At 34.7% G+C, this 18786-nt stretch overlaps 1 protein-coding gene across 5 annotated transcripts in view; it reads right to left on the minus strand.

Annotated features, from left to right (window-relative positions):
* Positions 1 to 18786, minus strand: part of Ptp10D (Protein tyrosine phosphatase 10D) — a 279629-nt gene that overhangs the window by 36649 nt on the left and 224194 nt on the right. For all 5 annotated transcript variants that reach the window (XM_081751951.1, XM_081751950.1, XM_081751948.1 and 2 more), the window contains exons 22-26: positions 18273 to 18383; positions 16931 to 17123; positions 8976 to 9150; positions 6365 to 6617; positions 1897 to 2154 (exon numbers count right to left, since the gene is read on the minus strand). In XM_081751951.1, the coding sequence (XP_081608077.1) occupies positions 1897 to 2154; positions 6365 to 6617; positions 8976 to 9150; positions 16931 to 17123; positions 18273 to 18383 (990 nt within the window). The remainder of the gene's footprint in view (positions 1 to 1896; positions 2155 to 6364; positions 6618 to 8975; positions 9151 to 16930; positions 17124 to 18272; positions 18384 to 18786) is intronic.

Here is an 18786-nt window from a genome sequence, read left to right on the forward strand (position 1 = left end):
ATCGTTATGGCAGATTCAAAGGAACAAGGAGTGTGTTTGCTTCCTACTTGGAAAATCGGAAACGAAAACTTACCAAATGCTTCAATAGGCTTTTAAGAAGGATACTATGAACCGCACGCAATTTTTTGAGTGGTTTGGGCGCTTTAAGTGTGGTGAGATGAGTGTTGAAGATCATGCTCGTTCTGGGTGCTCTTCATCATTTCGAAACGACGAAAACATCGAACAAATCTGCCCCAAAATCAACGAGCATTGTCGTTTCATGATCGATGATATTTCAAAACAGGCAGGAGTGAGTTGGAGCTCGTGCCAGTGTGAGGTTTTGCAAATGAGACATGTTGCCGCTAAGTTTGTTTCTCGCCTGCTCACCCAGGATCAAATCATTTGTCTGAATTTGAGCCAGGACTTGAAAAATCAGATTGAAAGTGATCGAAACTTTTTGACCAACATGATGACATTTTCCGAGAATTAAACAAATCTAAAAGGATAATGTTTTGATGGTGTAAAGGCTGTAAAAGGAACTTCGCACAGCGCATTGGACGATATAAAAGTTCCAGAGGTGCTTCAAACAGTGGGAAAGAAGATGGGAGAAATGAATCACATTTAATGGAGAGTGCTTTGAAGGAGACTGAAAGAATTTTGTAAAAAATTGTTATAAATTAATTTTTTAGAACGAAAGTCCGGTTTCTTTTGGGTCCTCCCTCGTATATCGTACGTAAAGGATATCGTGCACATGCCACCACTGCCACAGGATCTGCCAGAACTGTAACAACGAACTACTTAAACCGTTCGTACAAATGATACAGACATAATCAACTGCGTGTGGCAGGAACTCAACTGTCATATCGATGTGTGACGCGTACAAGGAGATAACCGCATATGGGCATAAAAACTACTATAATTATTATTATTATCTATTCTACTACGTTCCAGTATTACGAATCATTATACCTATATCAGTGCGACTGTTGCTATACGTTGCTTAGTTGTGCAACCACTTATTGTTTTAAACTTACTTTAATCTTCAGCGCAAGACAAAATACTGATGCATCTCTCGAAAATTCATATAGAAAAAGCAGGAAACAAAATTTACGTTAGAGTTAAACGAGCGTTGCAACTACACGAAGCTTCTATTTCTTAACATAGAAAAATACATTTTTGCCTGAATTGTTCCTATATTATCATACTGTAGATTAAAGGTTGCAGAAGCTTACAACTATCTTCCATAACAGAATTTCTTCATTTGTCTCACCTTTAATTTATCCTTTGTATCAAATGACGGAGAAATAAGAAGAAAAAAAAAAGAAAAAAGAAAATGAATGAATGGCAAAACGCAAATGCTTCGCAAAAGCAAATATGAGCATTGTGATGATGCATATAATTGAATTCGAGTTATTTTTACGAGGTAGAAAGAATGTTGTTTAAAATGTTCAGATACTGTTTTCAATCAACCTGTAAAAATTAAGTAACATATCATACTTATTGCAAGGGAGCCTGGGGAATGTGGTAGTGCTTTTGTTTTTAATTCCGTACATGATATAGAATATGTACTTTATGCTTTCAGTATATGCTAAGTGTTTTTCTGTGGGATACTGAGATATTTCACTTTTTAATTGGTTATATTGTTGGAATGAATAAATACGAAAATGGGAAAAATATTTTGCTTTCCTATTTTCTATATATTGAAGTAATGCTCAGAAGCACGGAGCGCGGCCGCATGAATACACATGTCTTTGATATTGCACTCAATGCTTTTCAGATTGCCAACAACAAAAAAGTATAACAGTCTTGGCTAATCCTTTTACAACTCTGAAGGAGAAAGAGAAATAAAAATATCGACTACAGCACACACACAATTTAGAATATATCCAAATAAGATCGTAATACGAGCATACATACCCTGCACATCCTAAACTCTGAAATATTCCAATCAGGATAATGGCTCTCATTAAGCATAGTGACCTGGATATCACCATAATACGCTGGCTGAGTGTCGTATGGCCAGTATCTGTCACACTTCTCCCTCCCCTTCTCGATGCACCTTGTTAGCATAACTATTGCGCGAGAGTTGCTCTCCCAGCACATGCGCCAGAAGTCGTCCCTCGTCGAATGCAATGGTCCCTGAGTCACTATGAATTCTCTAGGAGAATTGAAACCCTACGGGTATTAGAATAAACTTATATTACAATCATAGTTTATATATATTTAATCATATTTATTCATACATAGCATTTATTCACACACACACATATATATATATACATACATACATACACATAAACACTTATATACATAAAAACACGATCATATTTAAAATACGGCAGTAGATAAATACTAATTACAATTTCTTTATTTATAAGTATTTTATTTATTTATTTTTCCAATGATACGAAAACAAAGTACAATATAGCATTTTGGTTTTACAGTGAAGTGATATTTACAATGATATGTGTAAAGGGTACTGATGTTTACAGACACCACTTCGGCGAAAGTATACTCATCTATACCGCCACACAAAACTTCAGTACGTAGTTGTGAAAATTATCTTCAGCTTATTTGAAAATTATGTAGAAATAATAACGTAATCAATATTTTCTCTTAAATAAAAAGAAATCTTCAAATAATAAAAAAAAAATCATTAAAAATTGAGTAAAGCAAGATCTTATAAGCCAAACCACAACCCACTTACTGTAACTAGCCACTAGTATTAAACATTTCCTCTCCGTTATCTCAAAAGAGAATCGATATATACTCTTTGCATAGGTTTGAATGTCTGTTTCCAGGAACTGAAATGTTAAATGGGAGAGAATTTTGCATCGCTTGGCATGAATCACATTACTTGAAAAAAATCTTTCCACATCACATGAGCATCCACCAATAACAGGCTCTTCCCATAGCTTTAATATGGAGTATACCTAAATGTTTTCCACGTAGAAGTTGCGAAGACACTGGAAACAAATCTGAATCACGAAAAGAGACACCCTTCATCATGTAATAAGAAATCAAATCGTCTTTGGAAACTCGTAATGTTTCAGCTTGGCTATCTGTTGCTTTTTCTCTAATCTAATTAAAAGGCGGGGGGAGGGGGGGAATAAGGTGCAAGGTAAGTTACGTTCCTTATGATATTTGCCCTATAACTTCAATCAGAAATCTTGTAGTTCTAATTTGGTAGGGATCAAAGTCCACTCTTGCAAACACGGATTTGCGTAAGTTGGGTTTACGTGACTGCTCTCTAAAAATTAACTTGATTAATAACGAATCTGATACAATGAGTAAATTATGACCATACACATATTTATGAAATTTCTTTAACGCAAACACTATCGCTTACGCCCAACTTTATTCCGGAGTTGATAATGAAGCAGAAGCATAAACCAATATATACAGTTTTAATCTTTCTGATTACACAGTTGTATTCTAGGTACTGTTTTGGTAATCAACACTACGTCTAAGTTGGGGTCAAAAGGAAAAATTGGGTTAATTTTTCGAAATTAACTTTTACGAAGCAATTCTGCAAAATGTTGCGTATGAAGCGATAAATTTGGGATATTCAATGAAAAAGTGAACATACCTAAATGTAGTTTCAATTGTACTGTATCTTTAGATACGTTAAGATCCAAAATTGCATTTTTGTGTTTTTCTATCAGTTCTAGTCTGTCCGCCGAGACCTAGAACCCAAGACACTCAATGTGTGACTACAGAGATTGGCAATTTTATAATTTTCCTTTTACATTATGTTCCTGCAGCAGAGAAAGTACTCACAAGTTTTATCCTGACAACTTTTTTCCGCAATAATTATATAATTTAAAAACGCCTGTGCAAATGGCTCAGTTACTTTCCGGAAAGTGTGCAGACTAGGTCAAATGATAATCGATATGGTGTACATAAACGCCACTACACTGATTGTTAAAATATTTTTCGAATTTTCCTCTAACAACAACTGTTCATAAACCATTGTAAATCCATCTCTTTTCAACTGATTAAACATGTACGCAGGCCTTGGCAAAGGATATACTACATTCCGTAGAACTTTGTTCACTGTTATTTTATAATTAAATGAACAGTCAGAATTCGTTATTCTTTTTCCGTATTACAAACATCGGTACTGCTAACCTACCTCTATACCCTGTGACTACTTTCAAATAAGGAAATATTCACGGGATCCAGAGGTATGTTAAACAATCATTTAGGTTTCCATATACCTTGTAGCACCAATCAATCAATGCTCTCTTTCACTTTATATTTTATATTGAACAGAATTTCATAGTATTTACGAAATATTGGAATTGCATTCGGTTTAATGTATATCTCCCTCCTGAACTTGTTGATAGACTGATATATGTATAGAATCGGTAAATACATCCGCCAATATATGTAAAAATCTGTGTGCTAGATTTCTCTTAGGAATCGATACTGTCACAGAATATCCGGTTTCTGGTCGAAAAATATGTCTCCAAGCTGGACAAAAGATATTTATCCAATTCCTTCACAAGTACAGCACTTATTAATGTAATGCATTATTTGCTACTATCAGTGGTAACTATCATGCCATATTATTTCATGTCACCTGTATGCTTAGTTGTCTAACTAGATGTAGAAGAGCTCCATCAGCATTATATGATCGTAAGGAGAATCTTAGTAACCTTGATTTGTTCAATTCTGCATCATTAGCTCTTTCAGGAATTACTGTAATAGTTGTCCCAACATCGATTCCAATCTACTAGTTGTTCCTTCAAACCTTCGGCTCACTGTATGCTATAGGTTAAACTCGTGCTTGTTTACATTTAACTTTTTAAGTTTGTATACCAACAAACTTGCGCTTACAAAAATATTAATGCTCAAATCTAAATATGATTATGGTCCTTATCTTAATTATAAACAGCAAAGCACATTCGTGTTGTTCAGCATCATCACTATCGATTTTGAAATAATTAAACTGACACATTACAGTTTACTTGCAATTAAATAATCATAATATGTTCCTGTAGAACTACACAAATATACAGTAAATAAGGTTACAGCCCTGGTCCTATTTTGAAGTACTTACATTGAAACAATGCAGTTTCAACTAAATGCACTGAAGTTGCAACTAAGTTGCCATAATAGTTTTAAATTTACAAATTTCCTCCACGCTAGCGCCATTTAGTGCATTTGGCAACACAGGAAGCGTCATCCATTAGCGCGACTGGTAACTATTAGGAATTAACGTTACAGACAGACGTTTCTCTTTTATAATAAGGATACTTTGTCTATTACATTTCAACGTCCTCCAACAAATAGTACTTTGATGTTCAGCTACTTTCATTACACCTTCTACGAAAGGAACTCCTGAAATATACCTTATTCTGAGCCATAGTGGTTTAAACTGAAGTAACCTTAGTCTCAAAATCTGCCAACTCTCTTCTTTTAGGTAATTCGCAGTCTCCATTTCTAAGACCTGCCTTCTAATGTCAACGGTCTGATAACACAGAAATATCCTTTATTGACGTTGTTTGAAGTACAGTAAACAATTATCTACACAGATGATATCAAACCGTCCATTAAACTGTACACAGTTTTTATCTCAAAAACTAAATACATTATCCTCTTCTAATCTGTTTTCAACTTCGTTATAAATCCTTTATATTGTAAAGACATAATTTTCATGCTATATCCATATTCTTTCATAATATTTCCACATTAATACGTAACACAAGTTTTGTCGTTGCACGAGTAACCGTTAGAAGATTACATTTCACATTCACAATCCGTCCGAACCAGATCAACGTTCTGTCATACAGTTCCTCACTGCTGAAAGATATCAACCAACCAACCAACTGTCAGTCGAATAAAGGGCGTGTATGGCGACACATGTGTGTTAAATACAACAGTGGTTATAATGAATGTTTCGAGAATGAACAAGTTATTATTCCCGTTCTGGTCAAGCCCATATTGTTGCCACTGCAGACATTTGTGCAAAGATGTCTGAAGCTGTTTGTGACTTCCTCTCTTTTGGTCCTCTAAGGAACGCGTTGAAAGGCCAGAAGTTTCACACAGATGAAGAGGTGAAGGCCGTCGCCCGTCAATGGATCAAATGCTAACCTTCCAAATTTTATTTGGACGGTTTTCGTAAATTGGTCATACAATGGTATAAATGTCTAACGCATATAATGCCTTCTTCTAAATCATAAATGCTGTGACACACTCATCATACCTTTACACTGCACTTAAAGAGTAGTTAAATACCATTAGTACTTTCATAGATATTGTTTGCAAACTGATTTCAGTTAGTTACACCATTTTCTTTTGACGGAGACTGCATATCTAACTGCGCAGTTTGCTGAATGTAATGCACTCTACTTAAGAACCATAGGATATCAATACTTACAGGTACATAATTGGCGTTAATGTAGTCACTACCTTCCTCATCATCAACAGGCTGCAATTTGAATCGTGAGTGATCATATGGTAATATATTGGTGAAACGATTCTTGGGTCTGTTAACAGGCAAATCTGCTGCCGTGCAAAGCTGATCGCGTCCCACATGCTTCAGTTCTTCAAATTCTTCGGAAAACCGAAAATCGGAATCAGCAGACATGATTCTGTAATGTTCTGCAAACTCCTTCAGTTTGACAGGGCGGCTATAGAGAAAAATAGTGAAGAATACAATGAATACAGTAAAACAATACAGAGTAAAGCAACGCTCTTAATTCATAAACCAAATTCTTTCCTATCCAATAATTTCCATTTGCTTTGTTCCTTCCTACAAAAATAATAATAATAATAACGAATTCTAAGAGCGTCTTCCACTACTTTCTAAGAGTATACCATACATTATTTTCATGGAACGAAAGAACCTTTCTCTCAATTGCTGAATGAACCATTTTTTCTTTCTTTTCAATTTGCTTTTAATTGTTATTTTCTAAGTCAGAATGTTCAGGAAGTGGAAGAGTAGTAAATTAATAACTAGGATAATAGAATACAGTATGAACGTGAAAGTAAGAAAGTTACAAATATTATACAAGCATTTCAAAATTATATGAACGACAACGACACATTTCACGAGAAATGCAGCATGATCGACAATTGAATCTGCTATGAAATACATTCGAAAAAGTATTTAGCATCTTACAAATTCATTGAATCAATCAGTGCTGACTTAATAAAGAACTACAGAAACAAACTCTACTCGAAGTAATAATACAGTACTAAACAGAGAATCCTCCACATGATGTTTATATTATGCAGCACTTCGCCAAAAGTAAGTGTCTTTTCACCTATCTCCACATCTACAAGTATACAAGTATATAATCATACTTCGTACGTATTACAAAATTATTTTTCTTATTATTACTAGCGGTATCATGCACGACAAAAGCGTGCGGATTTTTACTTATTTATTTATTTGCAAATTTGGGGAATTTTAAATACTTACTCTTGACCGATCGTTAATTCCAAACATAGAAGAAATTCTTAAGCCTAAAGCGGATATTATCCTGAAAGGTTTTCTTAAAAATCTTAGAAGCTGGGGTAATTTCATTTGTCCTGACTAATTTGAACCGCAAGAAACAAGCCCCATTACGAAGTCTCAAAGACAACACAGGCTACGTTTAATGAAAGTGAGGTAATTCTTAGGGAAATTATCGTCAAGCAATTTCTCTAAGAACGGATTAGTTCCCTCACCTATCCCTGTTTGATTTCAACCGTAAATAGTAGGCTTCATTCGGTAACTATAAAGAATGCACAAATAATATTCCAATCTCTAATTTGTTGGGATATGTTTCCCTTTTCAGATGAGGCAAACTGGAGCATACGCCACAATTTTTTTAGATATTCCAGTGTGAACTGGTTCAGCTGTATCTGGAATTGGGTTTGTAAATGTTTTATGAAAAACAATGAAAAACAGATAATTTTTAGAAAAGTTTGTGAAACCAAATTTTTAAGATGAAGTCAATTCATCCCTTCCTTCTAATTTCAACTAGAAGGAATTTATGAAAATTTACAGTGAAACACACGCACGTTATATATAATGGAAGTACATTCTCCGTAATTATCGTCCGATTTCAAATCCACGCCATGGGGTGTTTATGAAGCCTTAAATAATATATACGTAATGTTACATAGAAGAAGAATATTTTTACGAAAGTGAACGCAGAAATTTGATTAATTATCACCTTATATACCGATCCATTAAAAAAAAAAAAATGTATACACACTTTAAAAACATGTTATATTTCAATTCAAGTTGGCTATGGGTTCAACGTGTACTACTATCGTTTAGTAACAGTAACATATGGTGTTAGTGTAAATCGATGCGATCGATATTACACAATCAGTTTAGTAAGAACATAGATGACGCAAAGACGGTTGACATTCGAGCAGCTAGAAGAAAAGAGAGAAAAAAACTGTTCTGAAATGGTATTGGAAGTTTGGAAATGTCTGTGAAATGCAACGAAATGGAGGCAGGAATATGGAACTGAACCACCGACACGCCAAAGCATTGTTCACTTGCGTGGAAAGTTCTAAAGGGACGGAACAGTGGTAGATATGCACAAGGAAGATCAAGCCACTCTTGCACAACCGCAAGTGAAGCGTCGTCTGTTCAGGTGTTAGATGCTGTGTATACATTTCTTCATTTTTTTATTTAACAGCCTTTGCGCAAATTTCCAACTTGGTGTTAAGTTCACATCTCCTTCTCTCCACACACTTTCACTCCTCATTCTTAACTAATTTCAGCCCCAAGCAATAGTTTACTTCCTAGGTCTGAGAGAAAGCATACGCGAACTTTCAATACAAATTGATAATTTTACGAAAGCCATCGTGCAACAATCAATTGCATGCTGAATCAAATAGCAGAATTGCATGCTGAATCAAATAGTAGAAGCTCGCTGCTTCCGCTCTTTTCTTCTTTTTCTTCGTCTTATTATTATTATTATTATTATTATTATTATTATTATTATTATTATTATTATTATTATTATTATTATTATTATTATTACCTTGTATCTATGACACTATCTGGTAAGGAAAGATTATCGTTTCCACGAGACTCCATCGCCTTTCTAGCACATTGTCCCATGCGTCGCCTTCTAACCAATAATATCAATATGATGATTACCAAAGCGATGGCCACAGATACTGTTATTCCAACGATAATTGGGAAATTATCCTGATCTGTGGGGAAAAAAGAAAGTTTAATTAGACAGATGTTTACTGTTGTTTAACAAGACAATATATTGGAAAATACTAGAGGCGCACGATGTGACATAACAATAAAATATGTTCTATGTTGTTGACTAATATGTTTACTTAAACTTACGGTCAACTCAAAACTATTTGCATTAATCGAGCTTCACTTCAGTTGTTATGAGAAAATTTATATTTTCCTATATATTCAATTCATCGTCGAGGCCTTTCAAGAACGGAATGTAAGTGATTCGAAATTCCCCGACGGTGGCAGCCATGTCTCCTGAATACATGAAAACTACATTCTGTTAATGTAACTGGTTAAGCTCGATATTATTTTAGGTAATATGCCTTTCGTGCATCAATATAGAATATTTAGTTGCACTACCTTCATGCTAGGATATTTTGAAAAAGTTTAATTAAGATAAAATGATCAATTGAGTTCCCCTTTAAACTCATGTAAAAAGGACTTGTTGGGAAAATAGAACTGGAAATGTTATACACCCAAAATTATTTTGGATTTAAAATTGTTTAAATAAAATGCCAGATAAAGTAGCTGATGTAATATTTGACCACAGAAAACATCACTAAATCATAGTTTGAAATTGTATCTGACTAGGTTAACGACTTGCTAACTGAACCACTCAATATAATGATGTTTCCTTTATTCTCGGAATACTATTGTTTGTAAAAATTATAAAGAAAAATGACTGAATTAAGAGTACAGCTCACAGATGACGAGAAGAACCCTAAAACAGGGTAGCGGGGAAAGGTCAACGACACGGTCAAGTCCATTTTCGGTGTGGTCTATACTTAGATGTCTGCTACTCCGGGTAAAGTTATATGTGTGCTATTCCATGGTGTCATTTGAAACCCCCCTGCGAAAAGTGGGCGAACCCACACCTACGTCACACTACTTCTGCTAGGGTTCATCTCGTCATCTGTGAACTGTACGTGACTGTTGACTGCAGTTGTCTGTAACGACTTTCTAATAGAAAACAATACGATAATATCATACATAAATATTTAAAAAAGTACTCTTCAACGTAAGTATTAACCAAAGCGATCAGTAACTTTTAAATAATGTTTATCACTGAGTAACTAGAATTCCAATTAATTATGACGCCACATATAACAAATACACACTTCCCAATAACAAGCAATACTTCCTAGTTATTGATCGATATTTCTTTCATAGTGAGTAATTTGTACTAAATATTTTTAAAAGAGTATCAAGCTATTTTTAAAAAAAATTTGCTAACACTAGACTACAAAAAAAAAAAATCAAACAACTGCAATTAAATAATAATAATAAAAGAACGTATTACCAATGAGTGACTTTGTAAGAAATAAAACTATTCGATTATACTATATTTTTGATTCCTCTTTCATGAGTAAATTTCCCTCCCGTTTTCACGTTAGCAATACAAAACTTCTAACACATACATTGATGAAATATGTTAAAAAGACAAAAATTGACAAATTACTTTCTTATTAAAACCTTTTAATACTTTTCGCAAAATTCTCTACTGTTATCTATGGATGAATTGCGTCAAACAAAGGCATATTTTCGTTGAATGTTCCTTAAAGTGTAATAAAGATTTGAAAATGGAATCTTTCAGCTTTACATCCCACACTTATACCTTGTGGACTAAAGGGAACAGATTATTAATGAAAGTGAATGATTGTGAAAGAATGGTGGAATAAGAATGTAGGAGAAAACAAAGAATCTCGAGAAAACACTGAGCTCTTCGCACCAAGAGGTGTGCGCTCTACCACTGAGCCACCGTGTTCCCAATAAAGATCCGAGAGTGGCAACTACGGTACACATAATGTTTGATTCCACCACGTCTCGATTTGTGTGTTAGGAAGCGTGTGTATGTGTGTGCCATTGCATAATTCGTACTACTCTCAATTTTCGAATACCTCAGAACTCCACAATATGAATTCCCAGAATACATCTAAGTGTTTCTACACCATACTTGAAAACATGCTTACTGGCGAAGAGAATTTCCATAAACAGTCACTGCATATCTCCAAGTATTTATTGTGAATGTGCCATGTTACAAACCGGTTTCTAGCCACATAAGATTATTAAGAAGCAAAAGAAAGGCAAGAAACGGAATATAAATATATATTTCCAAGGCTATATAATACTATAATTTACACCGAAACGAAAATGTATTTCTGATTTCATTTCTCTCTCTGTCTTGTATGTTTAAAAACAACAGTAGAGTTAACGCGAAATTCGAAACGCACAGACGTTTCATTGCACCAAAATATTTCACTATCACAAGAACGAACGCCACAGCTGCCGCATACTATTCTTGTGCTAAATATACTGCACATGTCGATGGATACCATCTTGCGTGACATTCAGGGAGGAGAAAAAAGGTTCACATGACTTGAAACTCATTTCCATACTTTCAGTCGCAAGACTGCTACAAATCAATAAATGGTTCTCCAAAACAACGGCACTCTTCGGAAGTAGGTCAATCGATTTTTAACCTTGATACGGAAATCTCATGCAAGCATTAACACGTTTCACTTATTTTCTCTAAGACTTAAATATTTTTTTTTTTAATTTTATGAACACTATGAATGATATTTGTAGTAAGGCAATTATGGTAAATGAATGAACACTGAAATTTTATTACAATTTATTGTTTTCATGAATTTCATTTTTGTGTAATGTGTTTCTTATATTAAGGATATGTACTTCTCGAGTAACTAAATGACTTATGCAGGTACTTCTGTAAGCGTAGACCTGTGTTCGATTCCCTCCGGGAACATAAGTGTTAACTTGTTGTTTGTTAAAGTATAGTTTTCCAGCACGAAGGCTATTTCAGACGTGGACCTACAGTTTTAGGAAGAATCCATGCTACCGTAATGCATTCAAATTTTAATACTGTACCACCGGGAATCGAACCTAGGACCATGTGCACCAAAGGCGCACGTTGGTGCTGACAAGCAATGTTAATATTGAAAACCACTGTCACTGAAACAGGATGCAAAAGCTAATTCTACAACTGAAAATAAATCAATACAAACACTGGTTCAAATACTGTATATAATACAGTATAATGGAAATTACAGAGTACATACTGAATAGGATAAGCACTGAACGATTTCTTTTCTTTTTTTTTCCTTTCCTTTCTTTCTTTCTTTCCTTCTTACTTTCTTTTGAACTGAATTAATCATTAAGTTTTAAGTTTAGTGCAAGCTGTAAAGTTTAATACAGACTGCAAATTTTAACTACGAACCAATAATAACGAAAGCACCAACTACGCTGCTATTATAGGGGACACGGTGACTCAGTGGTAGAGCACTCACATCTGGTAACAGAAGTCCTTAGTTTGATCCCAAGCAATGTAAATTTGTCTTTTCTTTGGTGTTCTCCCGTTTCCTCTCACCATCTCATTTCATCCATTCTTTCATAATCATTCATTTCATTAATCATTCGTCTCTTTTAGCCTACAGGGCGTAATCGCGGGACGTAAAACAAGAAATTTCATTTCATTTTTTATGCGGCTACTAGAAGGCTTTTGACCGCGTGAACTGAGAATTGTTGTTGGGAGTTCTAACGAAGATAGGGTTGAAATGGAAAGATAGAAGACTCATAAGAAACTTATACATGAACCAACAAGTAAGTGTTAGGATAGGGGAAGAACTGACGGAAGAGAGTGCAATTGGAAGGGGAGTTCGACAAGGATGCTGCCTCTCGCCAACACTATTTAATGTCTATCTAGAAGAGATAGTGAAAAAGAGCCTATATGATGATTATGGCATTTCGGTAGGAGGTAGAATGATTAGATGCGTAAGATTTGCAGAAGATATGGCGCTTCTTGCAGAATCTGAAAAAAAAATCAATAAAATGTTAGAAAAAATGAGAAAGGGCTTTGAAGAACATGGGATGAAAATAAATGTTAGAAAGACAAAAGCCATGGTGATTGGAACGAAGGGGTCTGTGTCAAATATAAAAGTAGGAGGGGAGAAAATAGAACAAGTGAACAGTTTTCGATTTAGTAATAACATGAAGTGCGAACGTGAAATAAAAGCAAGGATAGGAATGGCGAAAGAACCCTTTAGGAGGAAGAAAAGTGTTTTGTGGGACCTTGAATAAAGAGTTGAGAAAAAGACTCATAAAATGCTTCGTGTGGAGTGTTGTACTGTATGGGGCGGAAACGTGGAAATTACGTAAAGGTGACGAAAATCGACTGGAAGCCTTCGAAATGTGGGTGTGGAGAAGAATGGAAAATTAGTTGGGTCGAGCGGAAAACGAATGAGAGAGTGTTAGAAATGGTGCGTGAGAAAAGAACACCTTTAGATATTATTAGGAAGAGGAAGAGAAACTAGTTGGGACATTGCCTAAGAAGAGATTGTATCATGAGGGACGTCCTAGAGGGTATGGTGGCGGGAAAGAGAGGGAGGAGGCGAAAGAGACTACAATTAATGGATGATATTAAAACAGAAAGATCATACGCGAAGACGAAGAGGTTAGCGGAGGACCGTGGAGCATGGAAGCTTCTCAGCTGTGGCAAGTGACCTGCCAATAAAGGCAGAATACCTATGATGATGATGATAAGCAACTAACAATACTTATTGAGCATGATATAAAAAGTTACCAAATCTCCTAACGCATACTACAGAAGTTCTAATAAATATTGATTTTTAGATTTTGTTAAATATTCTTAAATTCAAATTTTGTAGGATAACGGATAAATTGTAATTGTCCGTGAAATGGTATATCTATAGCATGCAATTTGTTGTCTGTTTCTCCTTGTCTTAATTGACTCAAACAAGAGAGGTGTTGATGTATACCTTGATGTTTCTCAAACCATATTTCACCAGGTCTAGATCTCTATATTAGCGCACTATCATCTTAGAAGATTGTGTCAGGAATAACATATGTACCACAGGATTCACTAGGTAACCTACAATGACTGCATAATCAACAGCACTAATCCTTTCTTAAGAGTAATGAAAAAAACACCAGAATATCATGAAATTACACCCCTCATATTTAACGATACGAAACAGGCTGTCTGGAGAATATATCTCTTTGGCATCGAGCCATCTTACTCTTCCATTGATTGGTTCTCCGTACTTTTGTTCTCGGCACTACCTTTTCTGAGCTACTGCATTTGTGGCAGTGATCAGAGGTTTTGAAATCGCAACCTGATCACGGATGTTGAGGTTGTGTAGCTTTCGACAGACTGTGCTTTTAGAAATAGGTCGTTCTAGATGATAACTGAATTATGTAGTCAGTGTTCCGCATTAGCTCTACTATCCTTTGTGATAGTTCTCTTCTACGCTCGGTGATTCCTCTCACTTTAGGCTTTTTTTTTTCTTTCTTCCATTATTGCTCTTCTATCATTATGTCTTATAAGAGGTTCTTATGGCTTCATCATCTTGGGACATTCTTCACTTGAACACAAATAATAAATTTTCAGTCTTGGATACACTGGCTCCAAATAATTCTGTACGTACAATTTGTCCTGTCTGTAAATCAGAAAGGATCCCATTTTGCACCACCACTGTTTTGTCTGTTGCACACACCAATACACTGCTTCAAGTACTAATCACTATCACCGAACGTAGCTCTTGCACAAGACGGTTACAATGCACGAATGTTCATTGTCACTGAGTCACAAAACATTAAGTGTTGTAAAAATGTCTTTACATCTGTACATTGCTGTTGTGAAAGTAGTTGAAGAACAAAGAAAGAATGAATGAAAAGAATTTAAAAACATAGAATGGTTACTCTGATAACTCTCTCTTAACTCTGATAAATCACTATAGCACACACACTGGCTCCTGTTTTGATTAATGACGTGCATGAAATCAACACGATACTGACATATAATAAACTAACTTGAGACAAGTACAAACATTACTCCGCCCCCCCCCCCCAAAAAAAAACGTTCGTATTATGCAAGAACGTTTTCAAGAATTTCAATATTTTCTGCCCCACTTCAGAAGCGAAAAGCTGTAACTGAATCAGTGACGCAAACTCTCTGGTCGGTGTCGTTTCCTTACTTCTCTCAATGGTTTAAAAACTTCGATAATAGAAACATCATTTCCGTCCAGGAAACACCATACAGGAATTTCACACGTTAAATTTCCATGAAACTCAGATGAACAGTTACGCTACATTCGTCTCAAACCAAAGACCGAGGAATAATGTCTGCTGAATTCCACAAGATCACATTTACTGTTAACAGCAGTTTCACTAAATCCATGAAATGAATATAATATCCGTATGTTAGTGTATAGATGAGAATTTTTTGAATAATGAGATGAATATCATCCTCGACTTCAGTGTGCGTAACCTCGTGTTTTATTTCAATCGAAGCTCTCCATCAACTTAGAGGAATACACATGACATGCCGAACTAATATAATCAACAAATGAATGTTTACTCTTCAAGTGTACTAACTGTTACAGATTTCCAATCCATCATTATTATTTTAAGCAAATTAATTGAGTTGACTATTTGATAATGACTATTTTTCTCATACTATTTTATATCTGAATAAGTTAACACAAATGGAAATAACGTTTACTCACTAATTCACAGAAGATCTGCTAATTATGCTATTGAATAGTAATAATAATAGTAATCCAGTTGTTTTTCCGCATTATAGTTGAATTTTGAAGCGTCATATAAGACGCTTCCCATTTTACTAAAGTCGATACATCTTTCTTTTTCCTCGTATCTAAGACGCTCAACAATTCATAATATACATTGTTATAATCTATTTCTGTAGCAATTACACATATTTATTCCACAAATGTCTTGTTTTAATTCTTTTCCGAAAGACATCCCATGTAATGGCTTTCAGTTTAAAAATCATGCATTGATAATACATGTCTTTCAAAGAAAAATCTAGAATTTGAAAGGAATTATGGTATTTAATATATAATGTAATAATTTGACTCATATGAGGTGAAGATGACTTTTGGTTTTACAACACGTAAAGATTTATGTGCTTGAATGCTTTTTAATAAGAAAGCTACAGATAGACATTGAACTTGAATCGACCAAGAAAAACTGAAGAACTAAATAGTACCAAGTTTTAAAGATTGTCATAGTGTCCGCAGGATATAGAAAACAGAAATAAAGATGATTATGTAAAGTCCGATCATGAGTTGCAGTACGGTCAATATATATTTGTACTGACAAATATACTTGTGTAAGTGATGCTGGTTACCATATCGATGCCTTTTTCACATCAACAATTTGTTGTTGTTTCTACTGTTCTTATAGTTCAACACAACAATATAAAGACCATTTGGTTGATTGGGAGTTTCTGGGGTCGTTATCTTTTAATTTTTCTCACACCCCTTTTCTGCAAATTACCAAAACGACTTGTTTTGAGTCAAACCATAGAACCTCAAAATCAGCAAATTTCCAGAAAACTAACGCAAACTAAATTTAAATAATATCAAGTTTTCCTAGAAAATACTGGTTCACGTTATCTTCTTACATGAATGGTTTCGTTTTGCTATCTCCTACTGAAGACTGTACAAGGAGGTGTTGCCAGTTATGAAAAATATTTTCTGCCCAACATCAATTTCTAAACTGTGTGTTAACTTTTACATAAGACTGTCTATTACACTATAGCAAGCTTTGTTTAGATTACCTTGATTCACCTTTCAGTTTAGTTCCAACTTTTTTTTTTTTTTTTTTTTTTTTTTTTTTTTTAAATAAACACTTCCTAATATGAAAACAAAAAATGAAAATATGCAAAGGCAATGATCATACCTGTTTGAATTGGGAAGCTGTAATACGTATCCGTGAATTTGTCAGGTGCAGTAAAAGCTCGAACTTTCACTCTATATGTCGATCCGGCCTTTAATGGTCCATTACAGTAGCCTTTCTTCCCTTCACAGTTTTCTATACCTATGGTGAAGTCTTCTATCGTTCTGTTTCTGAACGGAAAATATGGATCTGAAACCTGCAGAAAAAAGTAGAATTCAATAAATATTTCAATGGAATAAACTTCCTGTACCATATGTACCCAAACAAGGAAATTAACACATATTACTCAATGTTTTTGTTTATCTTCACGATATCAGTAACTATTGTTTCATAGAGATTTCGGTTTACTTGGTCTGGGATCGAACCAGGAACCCATCACCTCTGAGCCAACTTGCTCTCCAAGTTACGCTAAAACACAAGCAAGAAACAGAGTAACTAACAATCGTGACGCTAGCAGCTGTGGATGACTGATAGAAAAATGAAATGAAATTTTTGAGTTTTACGTCCCACGTGTATGCCGGTTAGGTTAAAGGAGACGGTGATGATGAGTAATGAATGAAAATGTGGAATGAAGAAAGTGGGAGGAAACGGGAGAACCCCGAGAAAACCCACGCACACGGTGTTTGTCCACCACAAAGTTTACTTGGTGGGAGTAGGGTTTGAACCCAGGACCCCATGCACCAAAGGTGAACGCTCTACCACTGAGCCACCGCAACCCCTAGGATGACTGATAGATCACCAATAATGTATTCCTTCTTTCTTCCAGAAATTATACTAACAATGTTGTTTACAGTCATATATGATCTTTATTATGATCAACAGTATGGACTATTTTCCAAACAACCAGAATGCATTTTTTTTTCCTTGACAAAAGCAGAAAAAAATCAAGAAACAGACAATTGTACGGTCTTGTTCAAAAACGCCATACATATGAAATTTTAATTCTTTGATCTGAAATAAAAATTTCGATTGGCCAATACACATTCAGTTGTTTTACTGAATTCAATCTATAGGTAAGAATACAAGGCATTTCAAAGACAGCTGAGGGGCCAGGTTTCATAGACAAGACCGAATAAACTGTTCTGCTTGTCCGTTCGTTATCTTAAGAGCTATCCCGACATCAGCTCAACTAGACTAAAAACATCTAAATATGACAAATTATCGACATTTTTCTAAACAGAATGTCAACGTGGCTTTATTTCTTTTTTAAGCAGCAGTTTGACAGGTTAAGTTAATAGCAAGATTACAGCGTTTCAAGATGTTTTTCATTTTTAGTCTGTTTATTTTATTTTGCTTTGAGTGTGTCCTAAATATTTCATCATTGTATCCTTTTTACAACTCTTACCTGGTAAGGGGGCCATAAACTGTATGCCTGTACATCGTGCCAGCTGGGCATTTCTAATCCAGAGGAATTTTTACTATCATCTTCTGCCACAACAACTGCATATGATGTAACCTATAAAAGAGGATGACTTATTATTATTATTATTATTATTATTATTATTATTATTATTATTATTATTATTATTATTATTATTATTATTATTATTATTATTGTTTATCCATGATGGTTTTTATCTTGATCGATTTATATTTATGAGAGTTCCTTACAACCAGACAATTTCACTCATTTTTGTATTAACTTTCTCTCAAAATCGTCTATTTAAAATTGTACTGCTACGGCAAATAAGTTTAACACTGTTTTAGATCTATTCCGAATTAAACTTTCTGTTGTACGTCGATAACTCATTGTTTAAGAAGTCTGTAACTTATTTTTTTATCAGATACTAAATTCCTTAACTTTTATTTTTATTTCTATTTTCCAGATTATTCGGTTACTCTTCACTTATAGTTTATGC

Source organism: Thermobia domestica, chromosome 3, assembly GCF_964235325.1.
Source record: "Thermobia domestica chromosome 3, izTheDome1.hap1.1, whole genome shotgun sequence".
NCBI classification, from domain to species: domain Eukaryota; kingdom Metazoa; phylum Arthropoda; class Insecta; order Zygentoma; family Lepismatidae; genus Thermobia; species Thermobia domestica.